Genomic DNA, 21,409 nt, shown 5'->3' on the forward strand with positions numbered 1-21,409 from the left:
GACTCTACCCCAAGTGATTTTCGTGACGTTTGACTGTCCCCCAAGTGTCTCTTGTGACGTTTGATTCTCGCCTAAATGACTCTCGTGACGTTTGACCAGCCGCAAATGACCCTTATGACGTTTGACTCTCCCCCAAGGCACCCTTCTAACGTTTGACCATCGGCAAATGACCCCCGTGATGTTTGGCCATCCGCAAATGACTCTTGTGACGTTTGACTCTCCCCCAACTCACCCTCCTAACGTTTGACCATCCGCAAATGACCCTCGTGACGTTTGGCCATTCGCAAAAGACTCTTGTTACGTTTGACTTTCAGGGATAATGAATTAATGGTGATTCTAGTCCTGTTGAGCTTCTTCTGCATCATCGTCTGGAGGTTGCTCTGGAGGTGGTGGATCTGATGGCAGTAGGCAAAGCTTGGTGATTGGTCTGTCAAGCTCTGTGTAGATTGTTCTGCTGTTTTCTATGATTGGTGATCCATCTGCCTGCCTTGGTACTTCTGCTTTTGCGGTTCTTATAGTTGCGACTCTCGTTAGCCTATCTGCTCCTGGGCGTGTCACAATGACTCGTCCGATTGGCCATTGTGCTGGTGGATAATTTTCGTCGATCATCAGCACCATGTCGCCAACCTTGATGTTCTCTTCTCGATGTGTCCACTTATAGATTGCCTGATATCGTTGAAGACTCTCTTTGGCCCACCTGGACCAGAATTGTTGAGTTAGCTGCGTTACCAGGTTCCATCTCTGCAGTTTGCTGGAGTTCTTGTCGATGATTGATGGCTCTAGAATCAGTTGAAGAGGCTCACCTATCAGGAAGTGTCCTGGGGTGAGTACTTGGAGGTCGTCTGGGTCATCTGACATGGGACAGATTGGCCTGGAATTTAGGCAGGCCTCTATCTGGACCACGACACTGTTGAGTTCCTCAAATGTGAGTGTTGTTGTCCCCAAAACTCTTCTAAGGTGATATTTTGTTGATTTGACGGCCGCTTCCCACTTGCCACCAAAATGGGGTGCTTGTGGTCGTGAAAAGCTCCATTGAGTCCCATTGGTGGCGAGAGCAGCCTGAACCTGCTGATTTTCTCTGGATGCTCGGTGATAGATCTTCTCTAGGACCTCTGCTGCGCCTACGCAGGTAGTGGCATTGTCACTGTACATGACAGCTGGAATACCCCGCCTTCCGGTGAATCTCTTGTAGGCTCCGATGAAGGCGCCCGTTGTTTGTCTGGTGACTAACTCTAGGTGAACTGCTGATGTGCTGAAGCACACAAAAACTGCAATGTGCCTGACCCTGTACAACTGACCCTGGTTGTATATTCGTTGGTCTCCATTTCAGGATGGCGAATGGTCCTGCATAGTCTCCCCCTGTGTGGAGAAATGCTCTTGCTGGTGAGATTCTCGTTGCTGGTAGTTGACCCATCTGTTGCTGGGCCTGTCTTCCTCGGTGTCTGGTGCAGATGGCACAGCGTTGAATATATGCTCTAACTGTGCCTCTGCTGCCGATTATCCAGTACCTTTGACGTGTGTAGGCCAAGGTGAGTTGAGTTCCTCCGTGGAGTGTTTTGCGGTGACCTTCTTCGATGACTAGTGTGGTGAGGCGTGACTGGCGAGGCAAGATTATTGGGTGAATTTCATCTGGATTCAACTGCGAGTTCTTGAGGCGTCCCCCAAGTCTCATGATCCTTTCGTTGTCTAGTGTAGGTGTCAGCTTCGCTAGTTGATGATTTCTCGGTAGTTGGTGATTTTTCTGGAGTACTCGAATAGCTGGCCCAAAGTATTGATGTTGGGTTATCTTTACCCAAAATAACCTCGCGTCGTTGAGTTCTCTTGTTGTCAAGACAGGTCCCGGGGGCGTTGACTGCCTCCTGAATCTGTCGATAGCTCTGTTGACCGTAGCTGTTACGGCTAGCAATTTAGCCATCGTCTGATATCTGTTGAGTAGCTCTGCAATTTCGTTGATTTTAATTGCAACTGGATGTGCTGGTGCTGGTTTTGCTTCTCTGGCCACTTCTGGGATGTCCATTGCTGGAGCGTCGATTGATGATTGTGGCCATTCTTCAGGATCCTGATTGATCCACTCAGGTCCTGACCACCACAGTTGATGATCTTCTAGATGGCTCGGTGATATGCCTCTAGAGGCACAATCAGCTGGATTCTCCTTTCCACTGACATGTCTCCAGGTAGCGTTCGGGAGAGTTTCCTGGATCTTGACGACCCTGTTGTGGACGAAGCCCTTCCATCTAGATGCGTGGCTCCTGATCCAAGCTAGTGTTACTGAAGAATCAGACCAGAGATAGGTGTCTACCTGGTCGAGTTGGAGCATTTGTTTCGTTGATGCCACTAGCTGAGTCAGTAGAAGAGCCGCTGTGAGCTCTAGACGAGGGATGGTCATGCGCTTGAGTGGTGCTACCTTCGTCTTCGCACATGCCAGCCCTGTTGATGTTGAGTCGTTGATGGTTTTGGTGCGAATATATACCACTGCATTCGTGGCTAGCGATGAAGCGTCTGCAAATCCATGCATTTGGATGTTGAGTGTCTCTGTTGAAATTCTCAGCCATCTAGGTACAGTTACACTGTCTAGATCACTGAGATTCTCTCGGAATGTCTTCCAGCGTTGAACATACTCGTCCGGAAGAGGATCATCCCATTTTAATTTCAATCTCCAAAGATCTTGTAGGAGAATCTTTCTCTGGACGACAACTGGTGCGATAAATCCCAGTGGATCAAAGATCTGGGCTATTTCAGAAGAGACTACTCTCTTGGTGATTGTCGTCGCATTAAAGTCCTTTGATTTATACCGGAATGTATCGGTGGATTGATGCCAACACAATCCAAGTACCTTGGTGACTGACTCCTCAAACTGGATAATTTCTTCTTCAGTTGATAGGCCCAACTCATGCAGAGCCTCTGGACAATTTCTGTCCCACTTCTGTAGANCATTGAAGTCCTTTGATTTATACCGGAATGTATCGGTGGATTGATGCCAACACAATCCAAGTACCTTGGTGACTGACTCCTCAAACTGGATAATTTCTTCTTCAGTTGATAGGCCCAACTCATGCAGAGCCTCTGGACAATTTCTGTCCCACTTCTGTAGAGAGAAGCCTCCTGCATGGCAAAGCCCTTATAGTTGCGTTGCGTTCTCCTTGAGACCGTCTTCTGTCTCTGCACCGCCGTAAATGCCGTCAACGTAACGACCTCTGGTGAGTGTCTCTACTGCTGCTGAGAAGCGGTGCCCTTCATCTTCTGCTAGTTGTTGAAGAACACGTAACGACAACCATGGAGAACGATTTAGTCCATAAGTGACTGTCGTTAACTGGTATGTGACTGGTTGTTGATTCTCGTCGATCCGCAGGATTCTATGAAGATCCCAGTCATCTTGGTGAACTCGTATCTGACGGAACATCTTCACGATGTCCGTGCCAAACACGAGCCTGTGCCTCCTCATCCAAGTCAGGATAACCATGGCATCGTTCTGTAATTTTTCACCAGAATACAGTATATCGTTAAGTGACATACCTGATGAACTGGGGCTGCAGCCATTGAATACGACTCTCAGCTTCGTTGTGATGGCCACCTCTTTCAGTACCCCGTGATGTGGAAGATAGTAGGCTGGCACGGGTTCTGGAGTCTCTGGTGCTATTCTCATGTGCCCCAGTGCTGCGTACTCGTTGATGAACTCTCTGTATAACTGGGAGTATGCTTGATCTGTGTTGAGTCGACTCACGATCTATTTGNTTCGTGGCTAGCGATGAAGCGTCTGCAAATCCATGCATTTGGATGTTGAGTGTCTCTGTTGAAATTCTCAGCCATCTAGGTACAGTTACACTGTCTAGATCACTGAGATTCTCTCGGAATGTCTTCCAGCGTTGAACATACTCGTCCGGAAGAGGATCATCCCATTTTAATTTCAATCTCCAAAGATCTTGTAGGAGAATCTTTCTCTGGACGACAACTGGTGCGATAAATCCCAGTGGATCAAAGATCTGGGCTATTTCAGAAGAGACTACTCTCTTGGTGATTGTCGTCGCATTGAAGTCCTTTGATTTATACCGGAATGTATCGGTGGATTGATGCCAACACAATCCAAGTACCTTGGTGACTGACTCCTCAAACTGGATAATTTCTTCTTCAGTTGATAGGCCCAACTCATGCAGAGCCTCTGGACAATTTCTGTCCCACTTCTGTAGAGAGAAGCCTCCTGCATGGCAAAGCCCTTATAGTTGCGTTGCGTTCTCCTTGAGACCGTCTTCTGTCTCTGCACCGCCGTAAATGCCGTCAACGTAACGACCTCTGGTGAGTGTCTCTACTGCTGCTGAGAAGCGGTGCCCTTCATCTTCTGCTAGTTGTTGAAGAACACGTAACGACAACCATGGAGAACGATTTAGTCCATAAGTGACTGTCGTTAACTGGTATGTGACTGGTTGTTGATTCTCGTCGATCCGCAGGATTCTATGAAGATCCCAGTCATCTTGGTGAACTCGTATCTGACGGAACATCTTCACGATGTCCGTGCCAAACACGAGCCTGTGCCTCCTCATCCAAGTCAGGATAACCATGGCATCGTTCTGTAATTTTTCACCAGAATACAGTATATCGTTAAGTGACATACCTGATGAACTGGGGCTGCAGCCATTGAATACGACTCTCAGCTTCGTTGTGATGGCCACCTCTTTCAGTACCCCGTGATGTGGAAGATAGTAGGCTGGCACGGGTTCTGGAGTCTCTGGTGCTATTCTCATGTGCCCCAGTGCTGCGTACTCGTTGATGAACTCTCTGTATAACTGGGAGTATGCTTGATCTGTGTTGAGTCGACTCACGATCTATTTGAGTTGACGTGCTGCTTTGAATTTTGATTCTCCGAGCGTTGCGGCTGAAGTTTTGAGGGGCAGTCTCACGATGTATCGCCCGGTGTTGTCTCTGCTATGAGTTGCTCTAAAGTGCATCTCGCACTCGTGCTCATCTGGTGAAAGCTCTGATGTTGATGATCTCTCGTTTGGCAGTTCTTCCTGGACCCAAAATTTTTGGAGAAGCTCCAGAAGTTGTTCATTCGAAGATTCTCGTACAGCTGATAGAGATACCTTTATTGAACAATTTGTGCATTCGATTGGTCCGGATAGTATCCAACCGAATACTGTGCGTTGGCCAACTACTCTCGATTGCTCTGACTTGACAACTTCATCCATGATGATCCGCCCATAGTTGTCAGCCCCTAGTATGATGTCGATTGGTCCAGGCCTTAGATAATGGGGATCGGATAGCTGAAGATTCTGAAGTGAGCCGATCCTCGCTGATGAGCATGAGAATGACGGAATTATTGCGGTGAGCTTCTTTAGAATGTGGGCGTTGAGTTGCAGTTGATGAGTCCCGTGGCTCGCTTGTAGATTGACTGAGACTATTCCTCTGGTGTGTCCTGAATTAATTCCACCGATTTCCACTCGCTCTACTGTTGATGCTCTTCTCTGTAAATGCAGTTGATTAACTAATTGTTCGGAGATAAAAGATACCTCTGAACCATGGTCGATGAGTGCTCTGGCTTTTGTCATGAATCGTCTCCGTGATATTACTTTTACTCGTGCTGTTGCCAACAGCACTGACTGTTCATCTGCTTCTCCTTGGTGAATTTCGTGGTTGATGTTCGCTGCTTTCTCATTGATCATTTTGTTGTTGAAGTTCACTGCTACTGGTGATGATGTACTGGATTCTAGTGTTGAGGAATGAGCAATGAGATGGTGAGTGTGCTATTGAGGTTGAATTCATTCACTCACTGTTNCGCTTGATGTCAAGACGCTTCAACTGATTTGCCTGGCTTTGATCCGTTGAGCTGCTAATTGAATCCTTCTTCCTTGCCAGTTGACCCTTCAGCCGAGCAATGAGCATCAGGACTTGTCGTCTTGTCCTGGTGGCTCGTTCATGGATCACTTCGTTGACATACTCGTGATCAGGGGGAAGAAACTCGGCTAGATTGGCATAAATTTGAAAATATTCGCTCCATTCTGCCTCGATTATCCCCTTGTGCCCGTCTAATTCCTCTAGGGTAAGGTCCTCTTCGGTTTCAACGTCCTGCGGGGTCATGATAGATCTCCATCAGAGTCTCTACCTTAAACGTTAATAGTCTTAATTAACCTTCCTGTTGCATGGTGAGTGCTGTTTTTGAAGCTGTAGGCGTTGACTTTTGTTGAGCGGGCTCCTTTCATCCTGACGATCCACTTGGACTGTTGATTTCCTCAGGAGTGGTGATTGGCTTCGTTGTAACTGCTTCATTTTTTGCTGGCAGTCCCTCTTCTTGTGTGATTTGCTCGATTTCCTCACTATCGCTCACTGGTTGTTTAGTTTCTTCCTTGGGTTCGTTGACCTTAGTGTCATCTGCCATGGTGATTGTCCGTGCTAAGTTGTCGGTTTAGGTGAGTTATCGGCTGTTGAGAGTTGGGTGAGTTACCGACTGCTGAGAGTTAGGTGAGTTACCGACCGCTGAGAGTTGGGTGAGTTACCGACCGCCGACCTTTGGTGAGTCGCCTATTGCGTGGCGCACGTGGCCAAGCGTTGGTGGGCTTCGGCGACACTCGTCACTCCCGATTCTTTCCGATCTCCGACACTGATGCACTCACTGTGTCCTTTGTTACCCCGTCGCCCTTGCGGGTGTAAACAAAGCAAATGTTCTAGAACTTTCCGTTGAATTCCCCGTGCGAACCCCGAAAGTTTATTCGACACGAGGCGTCCCTTAGATTTTCCACAGCGCTTTATACACNCCCTCTTGCTGCCTGGACGTTCCGGCAGTCGGGATGGGCTCAGCTGGTGTGCGTCGGATTGGAGGCGGGCTCATCGTCCATGAGCTCCCTCCATGGATGAGAGTGTGGTGATACCTGCTGCATTTGTGGCCCTTCTTGTCCGACGTGCACTTGGCCTTCGTGTGTGGCCCTAAGCAGTTGAAGCACAGCCCCTTGGTGATGACGACTTCGTTTCTCTTAGGTGGGGTGAGCTCAATGAACCTCTGGCAGGATGCGATGAAATGTTTATCCTGACAGTAGGCACAGCAGTTCCTGGGAAGTTGTCTTTCTGGCTCCTTAGTCTCCAGCTGGTGAGTTGCTGCTGTATAGGTGCTCCTTTTCTTTGGTGGAGTTGACTTCTTCGTGGCTGTGTTGATTTCCTTTGTTGATAACAGCTTGGCACTTGCGTTGATCCCTCTGCCGCAGGCCTCGATAAATGCCACGAACTCCTTAAGGCTCGGGAAATCCTTGGAGTCTCCCAACTTTAGTTCCCACTGCTTGAGTGTCTCTGCATCAAGAAATCTCCTCAGCAAGTGGGCTATCAGCTGTTCGGCGATATTCTCCGTCGTTAGCCGCGTCACGTCTTGTAGTTGATCGAGGGTCTCCAATGCTGCTGCTCTATTGGCGCTGAGGTTCTCTTCTGTCGCTTGGGTGATTTTCGGTAACGTAAGAATTCTGTTGAACAGCGACTGAGCGACGAGCCTAGGGTCCTCGTACTTTCTGGTGAGTTTCTGCCAAGCCTTTTCGTAGTTTTCGTCCTTGGCCTGAAAGGTTGAGAGGAGAGCTGCTGCAGGACCTCTCAGGCATCCCTTTAGTCTCACCAATTTCTGTACTGGTGGAATTGACGTTACGTTTCCCACCAGTGACAAGAAAAGGTCACTGAACTCCTTCCATTCCTCCAGTTTCCCATCGAATCGCTTGATGTCAAGACGCTTCAACTGATTTGCCTGGCTTTGATCCGTTGAGCTGCTAATTGAATCCTTCTTCCTTGCCAGTTGACCCTTCAGCCGAGCAATGAGCATCAGGACTTGTCGTCTTGTCCTGGTGGCTCGTTCATGGATCACTTCGTTGACATACTCGTGATCAGGGGGAAGAAACTCGGCTAGATTGGCATAAATTTGAAAATATTCGCTCCATTCTGCCTCGATTATCCCCTTGTGCCCGTCTAATTCCTCTAGGGTAAGGTCCTCTTCGGTTTCAACGTCCTGCGGGGTCATGATAGATCTCCATCAGAGTCTCTACCTTAAACGTTAATAGTCTTAATTAACCTTCCTGTTGCATGGTGAGTGCTGTTTTTGAAGCTGTAGGCGTTGACTTTTGTTGAGCGGGCTCCTTTCATCCTGACGATCCACTTGGACTGTTGATTTCCTCAGGAGTGGTGATTGGCTTCGTTGTAACTGCTTCATTTTTTGCTGGCAGTCCCTCTTCTTGTGTGATTTGCTCGATTTCCTCACTATCGCTCACTGGTTGTTTAGTTTCTTCCTTGGGTTCGTTGACCTTAGTGTCATCTGCCATGGTGATTGTCCGTGCTAAGTTGTCGGTTTAGGTGAGTTATCGGCTGTTGAGAGTTGGGTGAGTTACCGACTGCTGAGAGTTAGGTGAGTTACCGACCGCTGAGAGTTGGGTGAGTTACCGACCGCCGACCTTTGGTGAGTCGCCTATTGCGTGGCGCACGTGGCCAAGCGTTGGTGGGCTTCGGCGACACTCGTCACTCCCGATTCTTTCCGATCTCCGACACTGATGCACTCACTGTGTCCTTTGTTACCCCGTCGCCCTTGCGGGTGTAAACAAAGCAAATGTTCTAGAACTTTCCGTTGAATTCCCCGTGCGAACCCCGAAAGTTTATTCGACACGAGGCGTCCCTTAGATTTTCCACAGCGCTTTATACACTTTTTCACCCACAATCCAGCTAGAAGAACCACTGTTTGGTGAATGTCTAGAATTAGGGTGAATGTGGGATGAAAATGTGGAGGGAGATGTTGGGAAAATTATTTTAGGCGGNAATCTCCTCAGCAAGTGGGCTATCAGCTGTTCGGCGATATTCTCCGTCGTTAGCCGCGTCACGTCTTGTAGTTGATCGAGGGTCTCCAATGCTGCTGCTCTATTGGCGCTGAGGTTCTCTTCTGTCGCTTGGGTGATTTTCGGTAACGTAAGAATTCTGTTGAACAGCGACTGAGCGACGAGCCTAGGGTCCTCGTACTTTCTGGTGAGTTTCTGCCAAGCCTTTTCGTAGTTTTCGTCCTTGGCCTGAAAGGTTGAGAGGAGAGCTGCTGCAGGACCTCTCAGGCATCCCTTTAGTCTCACCAATTTCTGTACTGGTGGAATTGACGTTACGTTTCCCACCAGTGACAAGAAAAGGTCACTGAACTCCTTCCATTCCTCCAGTTTCCCATCGAATCGCTTGATGTCAAGACGCTTCAACTGATTTGCCTGGCTTTGATCCGTTGAGCTGCTAATTGAATCCTTCTTCCTTGCCAGTTGACCCTTCAGCCGAGCAATGAGCATCAGGACTTGTCGTCTTGTCCTGGTGGCTCGTTCATGGATCACTTCGTTGACATACTCGTGATCAGGGGGAAGAAACTCGGCTAGATTGGCATAAATTTGAAAATATTCGCTCCATTCTGCCTCGATTATCCCCTTGTGCCCGTCTAATTCCTCTAGGGTAAGGTCCTCTTCGGTTTCAACGTCCTGCGGGGTCATGATAGATCTCCATCAGAGTCTCTACCTTAAACGTTAATAGTCTTAATTAACCTTCCTGTTGCATGGTGAGTGCTGTTTTTGAAGCTGTAGGCGTTGACTTTTGTTGAGCGGGCTCCTTTCATCCTGACGATCCACTTGGACTGTTGATTTCCTCAGGAGTGGTGATTGGCTTCGTTGTAACTGCTTCATTTTTTGCTGGCAGTCCCTCTTCTTGTGTGATTTGCTCGATTTCCTCACTATCGCTCACTGGTTGTTTAGTTTCTTCCTTGGGTTCGTTGACCTTAGTGTCATCTGCCATGGTGATTGTCCGTGCTAAGTTGTCGGTTTAGGTGAGTTATCGGCTGTTGAGAGTTGGGTGAGTTACCGACTGCTGAGAGTTAGGTGAGTTACCGACCGCTGAGAGTTGGGTGAGTTACCGACCGCCGACCTTTGGTGAGTCGCCTATTGCGTGGCGCACGTGGCCAAGCGTTGGTGGGCTTCGGCGACACTCGTCACTCCCGATTCTTTCCGATCTCCGACACTGATGCACTCACTGTGTCCTTTGTTACCCCGTCGCCCTTGCGGGTGTAAACAAAGCAAATGTTCTAGAACTTTCCGTTGAATTGCCCGTGCGAACCCCGAAAGTTTATTCGACACGAGGCGTCCCTTAGATTTTCCACAGCGCTTTATACACTTTTTCACCCACAATCCAGCTAGAAGAACCACTGTTTGGTGAATGTCTAGAATTAGGGTGAATGTGGGATGAAAATGTGGAGGGAGATGTTGGGAAAATTATTTTAGGCGGATAAATGATCACACTATATTTATGTGGGATCGAACCACTTGTCAATTAATATTACACTCTTTGGTTTTTAATTGTTGAATGTCTAATGAAATTGATGATTGTCTTTCACTGTTAATTAGTTGAGTCACTGCATTTAGACTGAAATTAATCAACAAGTTGATGTACTAAACAAAATATTAAATTTAGAATACTGATTGACTGAATACACTAGATCATTATCGTGACGATACTTGAACACTACAGATGACTGACTCTTCCGGGTGCCGCGCTGACCTGTGTCCGTTGACCCGAAGGGTCACGGAGATTTTTGGAAATGGCCGAGTTAGTCGACCGTGACTAATATGGAGATTTTAAGCTGCATTTNAAGGTCCTCTTCGGTTTCAACGTCCTGCGGGGTCATGATAGATCTCCATCAGAGTCTCTACCTTAAACGTTAATAGTCTTAATTAACCTTCCTGTTGCATGGTGAGTGCTGTTTTTGAAGCTGTAGGCGTTGACTTTTGTTGAGCGGGCTCCTTTCATCCTGACGATCCACTTGGACTGTTGATTTCCTCAGGAGTGGTGATTGGCTTCGTTGTAACTGCTTCATTTTTTGNTGAACAACGTCTTTTAATGAAATCACCTGAATTCAGTAGTTTATTAAATAATTACAAGAATATAATTAACATTGTTAAGTAACTATTTCATAAACTATTGGGTTTACGTTATTACACCATGGAACTTTTTTTGTAGAAAATTTGATTTTATACAAAAACGTTTTTCTGGCAAAATGCTCTGAACGCATTTGTTCAAGAGATAATTGCCAAAACATTTTTTTTCAGCAAAATTTCACGAAAATCGAAGGCCATAACTCTTCACATTTTCGAGGTCATCGTTTGATTGTGAATTATCTTTTGAACAAAGGATTTTACTGGATTTTGTCATAAGACCTTTTTTGTAGTAAATTTAATTTACAACAAAAAATATCTGTTTGGTGAGGAACTAGATTTAGGGTGGATTGGGAGGTTAGAGGATCGTCGGTGTGCAATAATTGTTGAGAGTCTTGACCTAGTATCAACGTGCATTTATTCTCGAGTTCGAACCACGCTTTGTCAAATTTACAAAAACAGCTTGTCACTTGTTGATCGTACTGAGTTAATTTAATTGTCTATCGGTTTTGCACTGTGAGTCACTGGTTGAATGGTCAATAAATAACGTGATTTTCTTTTACTGAATTTCTATTGCCGAGTTAATAGACGCTAATGTACTGTGGTCTAAACTCTACAGAGTTGAATTCCATTCAAAACGTGCTATACGACAGACTGTGATGTACTGACTCGCGTTGATTTACGGTGACTCTACTAGACCTGAGCGTCGACCCGGAAAAGGCCGATGATTTTCGTAATTGGCCGAGCTGATCGACCTTGGTCTTGGAGAGGTTGAGTTACGTTTCAAACAACTCTCTTAACTCTCTTTATTTTCGAGATAATTAGCAATTAAACAGTTGTCTCAAAAATGGGAAAGGGACGGGTTTTGATTTTCGTGGATTTTTTTGTTGAAAAACACTTTTTTACAATTATCGTGTAAAAAAATGCATTTACAACATTTTGCCATTCATTATTGTTTGAAACGCAGTCAAAATTCAGTATATCAACGGTTGACCACAGATTGGCCACTTACGAAAATCTTCGGGAAACCTCGGGTCAACGGTCAGGCCTAGTCAATCACCGAATCTCAGAGTCAGTTACAGACAGTCAGTCGGAGAGAGTCGTAGCACCTGAGTTGAGCGAGCAGTATATCGTTCTTCTAAAGCTACCTTCGGTTGTCCGAACAGCGTCAGTACATCACCGTTCGAGACATTTTTGTTCTCTCAGTACATCTATTTAAATTCTCAGTACAGTCTCCTATTATTCAGTATATTGTTCAGAAAATCTCCAGTGTTAAAATTCAGAACAGTTTGAATTAATTTCAGTGACAATTAACAGAGTGTAACAAGTGACGCTAAGGTGGTTCGATTCCACCGAATAAATCAGTATATTTTTTATAGACTCAGTGCGTTCGTTTTTCACCGGCATTTCCACTGCCCCTTTCCCAATCCACCCTAAATTCAGTTTTCCCTCCAAACAATTATTTTTTGTAGGGAATCTAATTTCCTACAAAAAGGTCTTATAATGAAATAATCTAAATTCAGTAGTTTATTAAATAATTACAAAAATATAATTAATATTGTTATGTAATTATTTAATAAACTATTGGGTTTACGTTATTACACCATGTTATATCTTTAAGAAACAAGTGATGGACTTCAGGATTTATAATATATATTTACAGATGGTTTATTGCTATAAGGTGATCGCTAGACTCAGGGTCTATCAGTTACATAGTAGGTTGAGAAAGTATAATCTTTTTATATATCAGAAAAAGTGAACAGTCTGGTGCTGCCGCCGTGTAGACCATCATCTACCCTGTGGTATCGCTGATGCCCGTCGGCAATGTCGTTAGGTATACGACATCTCTCCCCCCTGGATTGGACGTTGCCTTCTGGTTCATCCTGGGATTCTATGTCGACCGAGCCTCGTCTGGCAGGGAGACGGCTCTCGGGTTATTGTCTCTGCCTGGTTGAAAGGAAGAATGAAGGATTGGAAGTGTTGGGAATGTTTTTTTTTTATTAGAGACCTTCGATGACCGATGATTCTAGGATGCTGTCTCTGTATTTGTTCCTACTTCCTTGTACACATGCCCGTTTGGGTCTCTTTCTGCGTTAGATCTGAGGTCCTGGTTCTCTCTCCCCTTCGAGATCTTCATCATCAGTCTTGTTTTCTGAGTCTTCATATGGGTTTATTTCTGGTATCGTTTCTTCATGGTCGAAAAATTCAGTGGAGACGCTGGATTCTCGCAGATTTTTTCTAGGTTTTTCAGTCTTGATCTTCCCGAAAGGTTCGGGTAGTTCTACAATTTGGTTGATGTCTTTTTTGTGTATTATGCCTGTCTCTTCTTCTTTCACCTGGTACGTTCCTTTACCAATTCTGGCGTGTACGTGTGCGATTACCCATTTTGGTCCAGATGCACGATAATTTTTCATTCGTAGTCTAGCTCCAATCGGTAATTCACGTATTTTTGTGCTTTGAACATCATCTTGTTTCTCTTCCTCTGGTCTGAGAGTGTCCAGAGCGGTGCGTAGTGGTCTTCCAAACATCTCAGTCTTGGTAATTTTATTTCCCAGTTGCCTTCTGTCAGTTTATTCAGGGATCTTATTGTCGTCTGCACCATCCTTTCTGCTTGTCCATTGGATTCTGGATGATAAGGTGCGATATATAAGTACTTGATTCCATTCTTTTTGTAGAATTCTTTTATTTCATTCGATGAGAATGCCGTTCCGTTGTCAGAGACAATGGTCTGTGGTAGTCCAAACGTTGCGAAGAGTCCCCTCAAAACTTTGATTACCATTTGAGAGTTTGTCGATGGCATGCGTTTAACTTCAAGCCACTTTGTCTTTGCATCAACAACAATTAGAAAAGTTCGTCCTGCCATTGGTCCTGCGAAATCAATGTGAAGTCGTGCCCTGGGTTTGTCAGGTGCTTTCCATTGTTCAATCGGTGCTTTTGGTGGTTATGAAAGTACTTCTAGACATGGTTTGTAATTCTTTACCATGTTTTCAATGTTGTCATCAATGCTAGGCCACCAGGCGTATGATCTGGCTGCGGCTTTGGTGCTGCATATACCTGGATGGTTAGCGTGTAGATATTGTAGAATTGTGTCACGTAGTTCCTCTGGGATTACTACTCTGTTTCCCCAGAGTATGCAGTCCTTGTGCAGTGACATTTCGTTTCTCTTGGGCCAGTAGTGTTTATATGCTGCTGGTACTTTGCTTGGCCATCCGTTAACGAGCCATTTCTTCACTTGTGTTAGTGTCTCGTCTTTTGATGTGCTCTTGGCGATGTCTTCTGGTGTAACAGGATTTTTTGATACGTTTTCAATCATGAAATTCTCCTGATAATTCTCTTCTTCATCTTCCAGTGTATCCTCCAATGGTAGTCTTGATAATAAGTCTACGTTTGTGTGTTTATTACCTGGGCGATGAATCAGGTCGTACTTATAGGCACTGAGTGTAGCTGAGTATCTGCTCAGTTTTGGTGAGATGATCTCTGGAGTCGGTTTGTTGGGGTTGAAGATGCTGCACAGGGGTTTGTGGTCAGTGTACAGTAAGAACTTCCTACCAGCAAGGTAGTAGTGGAAGTGTTTTACTATTTCAACGAGTTCCAATGCCTCTCTGTCCAGTTGTGAATATCGCCTTTGTGTTTTTGTCAGTGTTCTTGAAAAATACGCCACTGGGTGTTCTTTATTGTCCTCTCCAATCACTGCCAGTACTCCTCCGATGCCTGTCGGTGATGCATCAGCTGACACGACGATTTCTCTCTCGTCATCGAAGTGATTGAGGATTGGTGCTGATATCAGTTTATTTTTCAGCTCTGAGAACGCGTGTTGGTGAGTCTCGTTCCAATCCCATGTTCTCCCAGTGTCCAAGAGGCGGTGAAGGGGTTCAGCAATTCGAGCTCTATCTTTTATGAAGTCTGCATAGAAGTTTAGACCACCTAGAAACACTTTGAGATCTTTCACGTTAGAAGGAGTTGGCATTTTTGAGATTGACTTTACCTTATCCTTCAATGGTCTAACTCCAATATCTGATACTAGGTATCCGAGAAACTCCATTTCTGTGACTCCAAATATGCACTTTTCCTTGTTTATGATGAGGTTTGCAGCTTCAAGTCGTTTCAGTACTTCAATTAATCGGTCGTTATGTTCTGTCTTAGTTCTGCCTTGGATTTTGATATTGTCTAGGTAGATTAATACTCCATGTATGCCTTGGAGATGTGTTTCCATGAATTTTTGGAAAATCCTTGGTGCAATATTCAATCCGTCCAGCATCACGTTGACGTTATATAATCCCTTTGGGATGCTGATCGTGAGGATTTTTGAGGTATCAGGGTCCACTCGTATCTGTTTATAGGCGTTCTTGAGGTCGATCTGTGAAAATATCTTGCCTCCATTCAGCGTTGCCATGGCTTCCTTGACAGTAGGTAGTGGATACTCTGAATTCGTAATGGCGGGGTTAACTGTGACTTTGTAATCTCCTACCACCCTGAGTTTTCTCTCCAGCTTCTTTGGCACGAACAGCACTGGTGTTGTCCAATCAGATTGGTCTGTGGGTGTAATCATGTTCTGTTTCTCCATGTCTCCCAGGGCTTCGTACACCATTTCTGCCATTCCAAGAGGTATTCTGCGTGCTTTGAAGAATTTTGGTTTACACTCCGTCTTTATCTGGATGTGGATTGGCTTTCCAGCGTGTCCTGAGGGTGTTTCTGCCATAAGTCCTGGGAACTTATCTACTATTGCCATATAGTCAGTGTGTGGTGTTAGTTGCACTGTCTGGATGCCAGTTACAATGATACCCAAAGGCTTAAACCAATTTTCTCCGAATAAATTGGGTCCTTCCTCCTCTGACGTGATAATTAGTGGTAGACATCTTGTGAGGGGTACTCTGACCATCATTATTCCTTTTGTAGCGATTGGTCTCTCACCCCAGGCACGTAGATTTGGTTTACGGTTGCTCCATCTTGGTTCTGCGTGGGGCCATATCTTTGCGAATGTTTGTAAGTTGATCAACGACTCGTCGGCGCCGTTGTCGATGTCCATGATGTCTCTACTCCATTGATTTTTACCTTGATTTTGTATTTATTCTTTTGTCTTGATTCCATAGCCTGTAGCGAGTGGACGTACTCAAATGAGTCGGAGTCAGTGTCCTGGTGAACCTCCACTTTTTTTGCTGTAGGTTTCTTGTTCTCTGGGCCTTTTGCTGCTTTTTTCTTTTTGATACATGCTGTTTCAATATGACCTAGTTTTGAACAGTAAGTGCATACAGTATTTCTGAATTTGCAGTTGTCGGGTGTGTGGTTCGTCTTACCGCAGCGGAAACATGGTTTCAGAGTATTTGATTTTTGAGTATTTTTATGTTGTTGTGACTGTACCTTTTTTACGGTGTTGTTGTTGTTATCGTCGTTCTTGAGGATTTTTTGGAGTTTTTGGGTGCCTTCAACGCTGCTGCCTATTTCCAGTGCCTTCTCCAGTGTCAGTTCGATTGCTGATTCCTCGTGTCTGCGACACAGATGACGTTGTAGTTCCTGGTCGAGTAGTCCTGCCACGAATCTGTCTCGTAACATCGTTGATGTTGGCAGAGCTTCCGTGTTGTTCCCAAATTTGCAGTCGCCAGCCAGTATACGAAGTGCTCGTTCGAAATCTTTGAGACTCTCGCCTGGTTTCTGGTCTCTCTTTTGGAAACGGACTCTTGCCAGTAATTCATTTGTTTTTCTTATGAAATGTGAGTCACAAATTTGTTTTATTTTAGTGAATTTTAATTCAGAGGGAGATTTTGGAGCAATCAGACCTTTGATGATGTCATATGCTCTCGCTCCTACATATATGAAGAATGCACATCTCTTACCTTCTTCAGTTGTAATTTTTTGCATTTCTGCAAAAAATCCGAATCTTTCGATCCACTTCTCCCATTTATCCTTGACTGTGTCAAATTCTGGTAGTGTAATTCTGGTGCTATGGTGTTGGCCATTGTCGCTTCCTCAGGGAGGTTATGCTCAATGGTTATTACAGCTGCGGGGGGTGTTGATCCAGGGTGATCTGATTTATCCAAATCTGGTGGTTCAGGGCTTTGTCCTGGAACGGTGGCTTTCGGGTCCTTGGAATTTCCTTTTTGCCCACTCTTCCCAGTCTGATTTCCACTCATACGCACGTGGCAGAATTTCTCATCGTTTTGAGGTTATGCGAGCACGTGGTGCCGAATTTTAGCAAAATTCTCACCATGTGTTGTTTGCTTGCACTTTTAAAACGAAATTATCCTCGTCGCCATTGTTATATCTTTAAGAAACAAGTGATGGACTTCAGGATTTATAATATATATTTACAGATGGTTTATTGCTATAAGGTGATCGCTAGATCGCCGGGTCTATCAGTCATCGCAGGGTCTATCAGTTACATAGTAGGTTGAGAAAGTATAATCTTTTTATATGCCAGAAAAAGTGAACAGTCTGGTACTGCCACCGTGTAGACCATCATATACCCTGTGGTATCGCTGATGCCCGTCGGCAATGTCGTTCGGTATACGACACACCATAAAACGTTTTTTGTATGAAACTGGATCTTCTACAAAAAATTTCTGTTTGGTGAATGACTAGATTTAGGGTGGATGTGGGATGAAAATGTGGAGGGAGATGTTGGGAAAATTATTGATGAGCCGGATTTCAAAAATCACACTTTATTTTGCGGGATCGAACCACTTTGTCAAAACTATTTACACTCTTTGGTAATTTAATTGTTGAATGTCTAATTATACTGATAATTGTCTTTCACTGTTAATTCCTTAAGTCACTGAATTTAGACTGAATTTAATCAACAGAGGTGATGTACCGAACAAAACGGTGATCTTACAAAGACCGGTGATGTACTTGATTACTAGTGAGCTAGGTGAGGTTCAAGAAGCTACTGTACTCGGTGAGGTGCGATATAAAACTTGTACAGGTGATTTGCCCGAGATAGACTTGTACGGTGAGAGGCTAAACCTAAACTGATTCGCGCGTGTTTCGGTGACTTATGACTGATGACCCGAAGGGTCCCGGAAATTTTCGAAGTAGGCCGATGGTCGACCGGAATGTTCTGGAATTTTAGTTGCGTTTCAAACAATTTCTTCTTGCAAAATGCTGTAAACCCATTTGTTTACGAGATAATTGCAAAAATATTTTTTTTCAGCAAAATTTTACCAAAATAAAAAAACTCTGGGGCTCTGGGGATTCCGTAAACAATTAATAATTATTAACTGTTTACTCAAAGCGAGAGAGGAAAGAATCATTTTTTTTTCTCTTTCATAATCCCCTCCAAAAACAATAAGAGCGACAGAGAAGTATCGTTCCTTCTCTTTCTCGCTCACGAGTGGAAGGGGAACTCTATCCCGCCTCCTGCTCAGTGGAAGGGGCATTACGCACATTTTTGCGCACAGCCACACGGACGTACAGCTGCTGAACGCGGTAGCACCATTGGCTGTCCTTCTCACCCTAATAACTCCTCAGGGGTGCTTCTGATCAAAAAGTGGAAAAGGACTTTTCTGTTCAGAATCACCCCGTGAACCTGCCGGTTTTGGATCAGATGTACTTCAGGGACACCCTGTAGAAGCATTAACAAATCCCGCGTATTGTCCAATGTAATTCCCTCATGATCTTTGTATTTGAAAAACTCGACTATGTCGGAGATATATAAGGCAAAGAGCAGAGGGCTCAGAACCTCTCTCTGGAGTACTCCCAATGTGACATCCACTAGTTTTGAATAATCATTAAGAACTTTGACTCTCATCCTGGTTGCATCATAGAGACTCATCATTACATTCATTATCTTCGCGCTGAACCCAAGATTGAACATTTTGTGCCACAGTTTCACATGAGGCACGGAGTCAAACGCACGCCGAAAATCTACCAATACAGAATGAACTGTCGCACCGCGATGTCGCAGGTGGGACTGGATAACCGACTCCAGAACAAATGCGTTATTCTGACGCCATCTACCCTTCCGGAACCCCGCCTGCTCCTCCGTAATAAGATTCGCACCCTCAGCCCAACCCTCTAAACGGCATCGGAGAATCTGAGTAAAGATCTTCGCCGAGGATTTAATCAAGACGATGCCTCTGTAATTCCTCGGGTCCGACGTATTCCCTTTTTTGTGTAACATACTCAGCACAATATTCGACCTGGAGGCAGGCGTACGACCAGATGAAAAAATTTTATTGAACAGCAAATATAAATAGGAGACCCAGGGCGGCGGTAGATTTTTAAAAAATTCGTTCGGAATCTCGTCCATACCCGGGGCTTTATTATTTTTACAATTGCGTAGACTAGTATAAACCTCGGCCAGCGAAATTTCAACATCTAATTGCGGGTGAACATGACCGGAGAACTTGTTGAGTGTCATTGTACACTGATGTTAGGTTAGGTTGAGTTCCACTGAGTAGATGAGTCTATCGTATGCTTGAGTATGTAAAAATATCATCGCGGTTTTTTGATAGCACGTGTGTGCAGCGTTGTATATTCAGCTAAATACATTCATTTGTCAATTATTCCACTAGTTTCCACTTATTTCCCTGAATAGGTTATGGGCCCAGGTGGAGTGGAGAATACAAAGTTGTAGATTAGATTCAGTTTTATCGAGTGAAATTGTAAAACTCGAGTTTATTCGTTTCTGTTGTGTGGCGTCAGTTGAGGAGCTCAGTGGAGAGTCGTTTTGGATTTATTCAAGATAGAGGAACATAATCCCTTTTCCCTGCATTGATTCAATGGAACAAATTTTCGACTGTGGAAATTTCAAATATCAGCAGCATTGAGAGGTCAAAGGTTACTTGGATACACTGAGGGTACTGAGCAGAGGCCTGATGCTAGTGCATCAGCTGAGTCACGTGAACTATGGCGGAAACGAGATGGAAAAGCGATGACGACGATCACTGCAGCGATGGAGAGAGAGATGGTAGAGCTGATGGAGTTCATGGAGTGTCGGTCTGCCAAGGAGTTGTGGGATTCGATAGTTGACTTGTATGAAAAGAAAAGTGTAGTCACTGTCATGACACTTTATGAAGAGTAGTTTGCCCTGAAAATGGCAGAAGGTGAGTCAGTAACTACATATGTTACCAAAGTTTCAAAAATAGCAGCGGAATTAGAGGGCTAAGGTGAGCAGCTTTCGGATAATCTCAAGATGATACGTATTATCAGTAGCTTAACCGCAAAATTTCAGAATTATAAGACTGTCTGGTACAATAAGAAACATCGGAGTCTGAAGACATTATTGGGGGAATTGAGGTTAAAGGAGGATCAATTAAACAAAGCAGATAATACTGCGACAGTAGAGGCAGCGTTTGCTGTTGGTAGGAGTGCTGCTGGTAAGAAAGAGAGATCTGGTGGTAGTACTGATGGTGGGAGTGATTACAAATCGGTTTCATATTTGAAGAAAACGACAAAATGTAACTGTTGTGGACAAGTTGGTCATTGGGCTAGAGAGTGTCCCAGGAATTCAAAAATTTCTGGAAATCGTTTTGAGAAGCAACAGCATTCGAGTGAGTGTGCTTTTGTTAATACTATTGATGAGATACAGAAGGCTTCGTATTCAGATGGCTGACTAGGAGATTCAGCTGCTACAGCTCATATAACAGGAAAGAGATGGTTTGATGAGCTGGTGATGACAGATTCTGGTAGATCAGTGATAGTTGCTAATGGTGACAGGCTTGCAATCAAAGGACATGGTAGAGTCAAAATTGAGGCCTGCGTGAATGGAGTTTGGTTGTCGCATACAATCGAGAATGTGCAATTTGTACCAGGTTTGGATAGAAACTTGTTTTCAGTGGGAGCTGTGACGGACAAGGGGTTCTACATGAAAACAGAAAGTCAGAGATGTACTTTGTTGGATTATCAGGATCAAGTTGTTGCACTGGGAGTAAGAGACAGCATGAAGCAATATAGAATGTTTTTTAGAGTTACAACTGATGAGGAGGCTCATGCGGTACGAGTGGTTAGTTTGGAGCAGTGGCATCGTCGATTGGGTCACGTGAATGTGGCAGCTATTAAGTATATTATTAAGAACAAGCTTGCTGATGGCGTTGTCTGTGGGGAGAGTAGAGATTTCTTCTGCGAGGAGTGTGCTCTGGGGAAGTCACATCGGGTCTCTCATCCTTTGGTGAATCCTCGATCGTCATTGAGGGGAGAGTATATTCATGCTGATTTGAGTGGACCGATCAGTACAACTGCAGTGGGAGAGTATAGATGGATACTTTTGTTAAAAGATGAAGCAATCGGTTTTCAATATGTGTATCTTCTTGCTGCAAAATCTGAGACTTTTGGAAAGAGCATTAATTAATATGCATTAATTTGATTCATAATGTTACAGATGTTACACCTCGAGCGTTGAGAACTGATAAAGGTCTGGAATTTCTCAATTCTGAAGTAAGCAGTTTTCTAAAGCAGAAAGGAATTACTCATGAACTATCTGTTCCGTATACGCCTGAACAAAATTCTGCAATGGCAGAATTGAGAGGGATAATCGAACAGTCATGGAGTCAGCACGTACAATGCTTCTGGGAGCTGGGTGT

The 21,409-nt window shown here is 44.6% G+C and overlaps 3 protein-coding genes across 3 annotated transcripts; all 3 read right to left on the minus strand.

Annotated features, from left to right (window-relative positions):
- Positions 1-336: 336 nt before the first annotated feature.
- Positions 337-4,201, minus strand: LOC107046143. The gene is made up of 5 exons (XM_015268666.1): positions 4,089-4,201; positions 3,148-3,677; positions 1,886-3,102; positions 1,285-1,786; positions 337-1,157 (listed from the first exon to the last, which is right to left on the minus strand). Exons 1-5 carry the CDS (start codon positions 4,199-4,201, stop codon positions 337-339), a joined length of 3,183 nt encoding a protein of 1,060 aa, XP_015124152.1.
- A 10-nt stretch (positions 4,202-4,211) lies between these two features.
- LOC107046145 lies at positions 4,212-6,069 on the minus strand. Its single transcript, XM_015268667.1, has 3 exons — positions 5,763-6,069; positions 4,893-5,698; positions 4,212-4,778 (listed from the first exon to the last, which is right to left on the minus strand). Exons 1-3 carry the CDS (start codon positions 6,067-6,069, stop codon positions 4,212-4,214), a joined length of 1,680 nt encoding a protein of 559 aa, XP_015124153.1.
- Positions 6,070-13,302: 7,233 nt separating this feature from the next.
- Positions 13,303-17,020, minus strand: LOC107046146 (uncharacterized protein K02A2.6-like). Its single transcript, XM_015268668.1, has 5 exons — positions 16,724-17,020; positions 16,251-16,550; positions 16,003-16,181; positions 13,873-15,925; positions 13,303-13,716 (listed from the first exon to the last, which is right to left on the minus strand). The coding sequence occupies exons 1-5, from the start codon at positions 17,018-17,020 to the stop codon at positions 13,303-13,305; spliced, it is 3,243 nt and encodes a 1,080-aa protein (XP_015124154.1).
- Positions 17,021-21,409: the final 4,389 nt, after the last annotated feature.

Source organism: Diachasma alloeum, unplaced genomic scaffold (assembly GCF_001412515.2).
Source record: "Diachasma alloeum isolate Michigan unplaced genomic scaffold, Dall2.0 Dall_scaffold_01217, whole genome shotgun sequence".
Classification (NCBI taxonomy): domain Eukaryota; kingdom Metazoa; phylum Arthropoda; class Insecta; order Hymenoptera; family Braconidae; genus Diachasma; species Diachasma alloeum.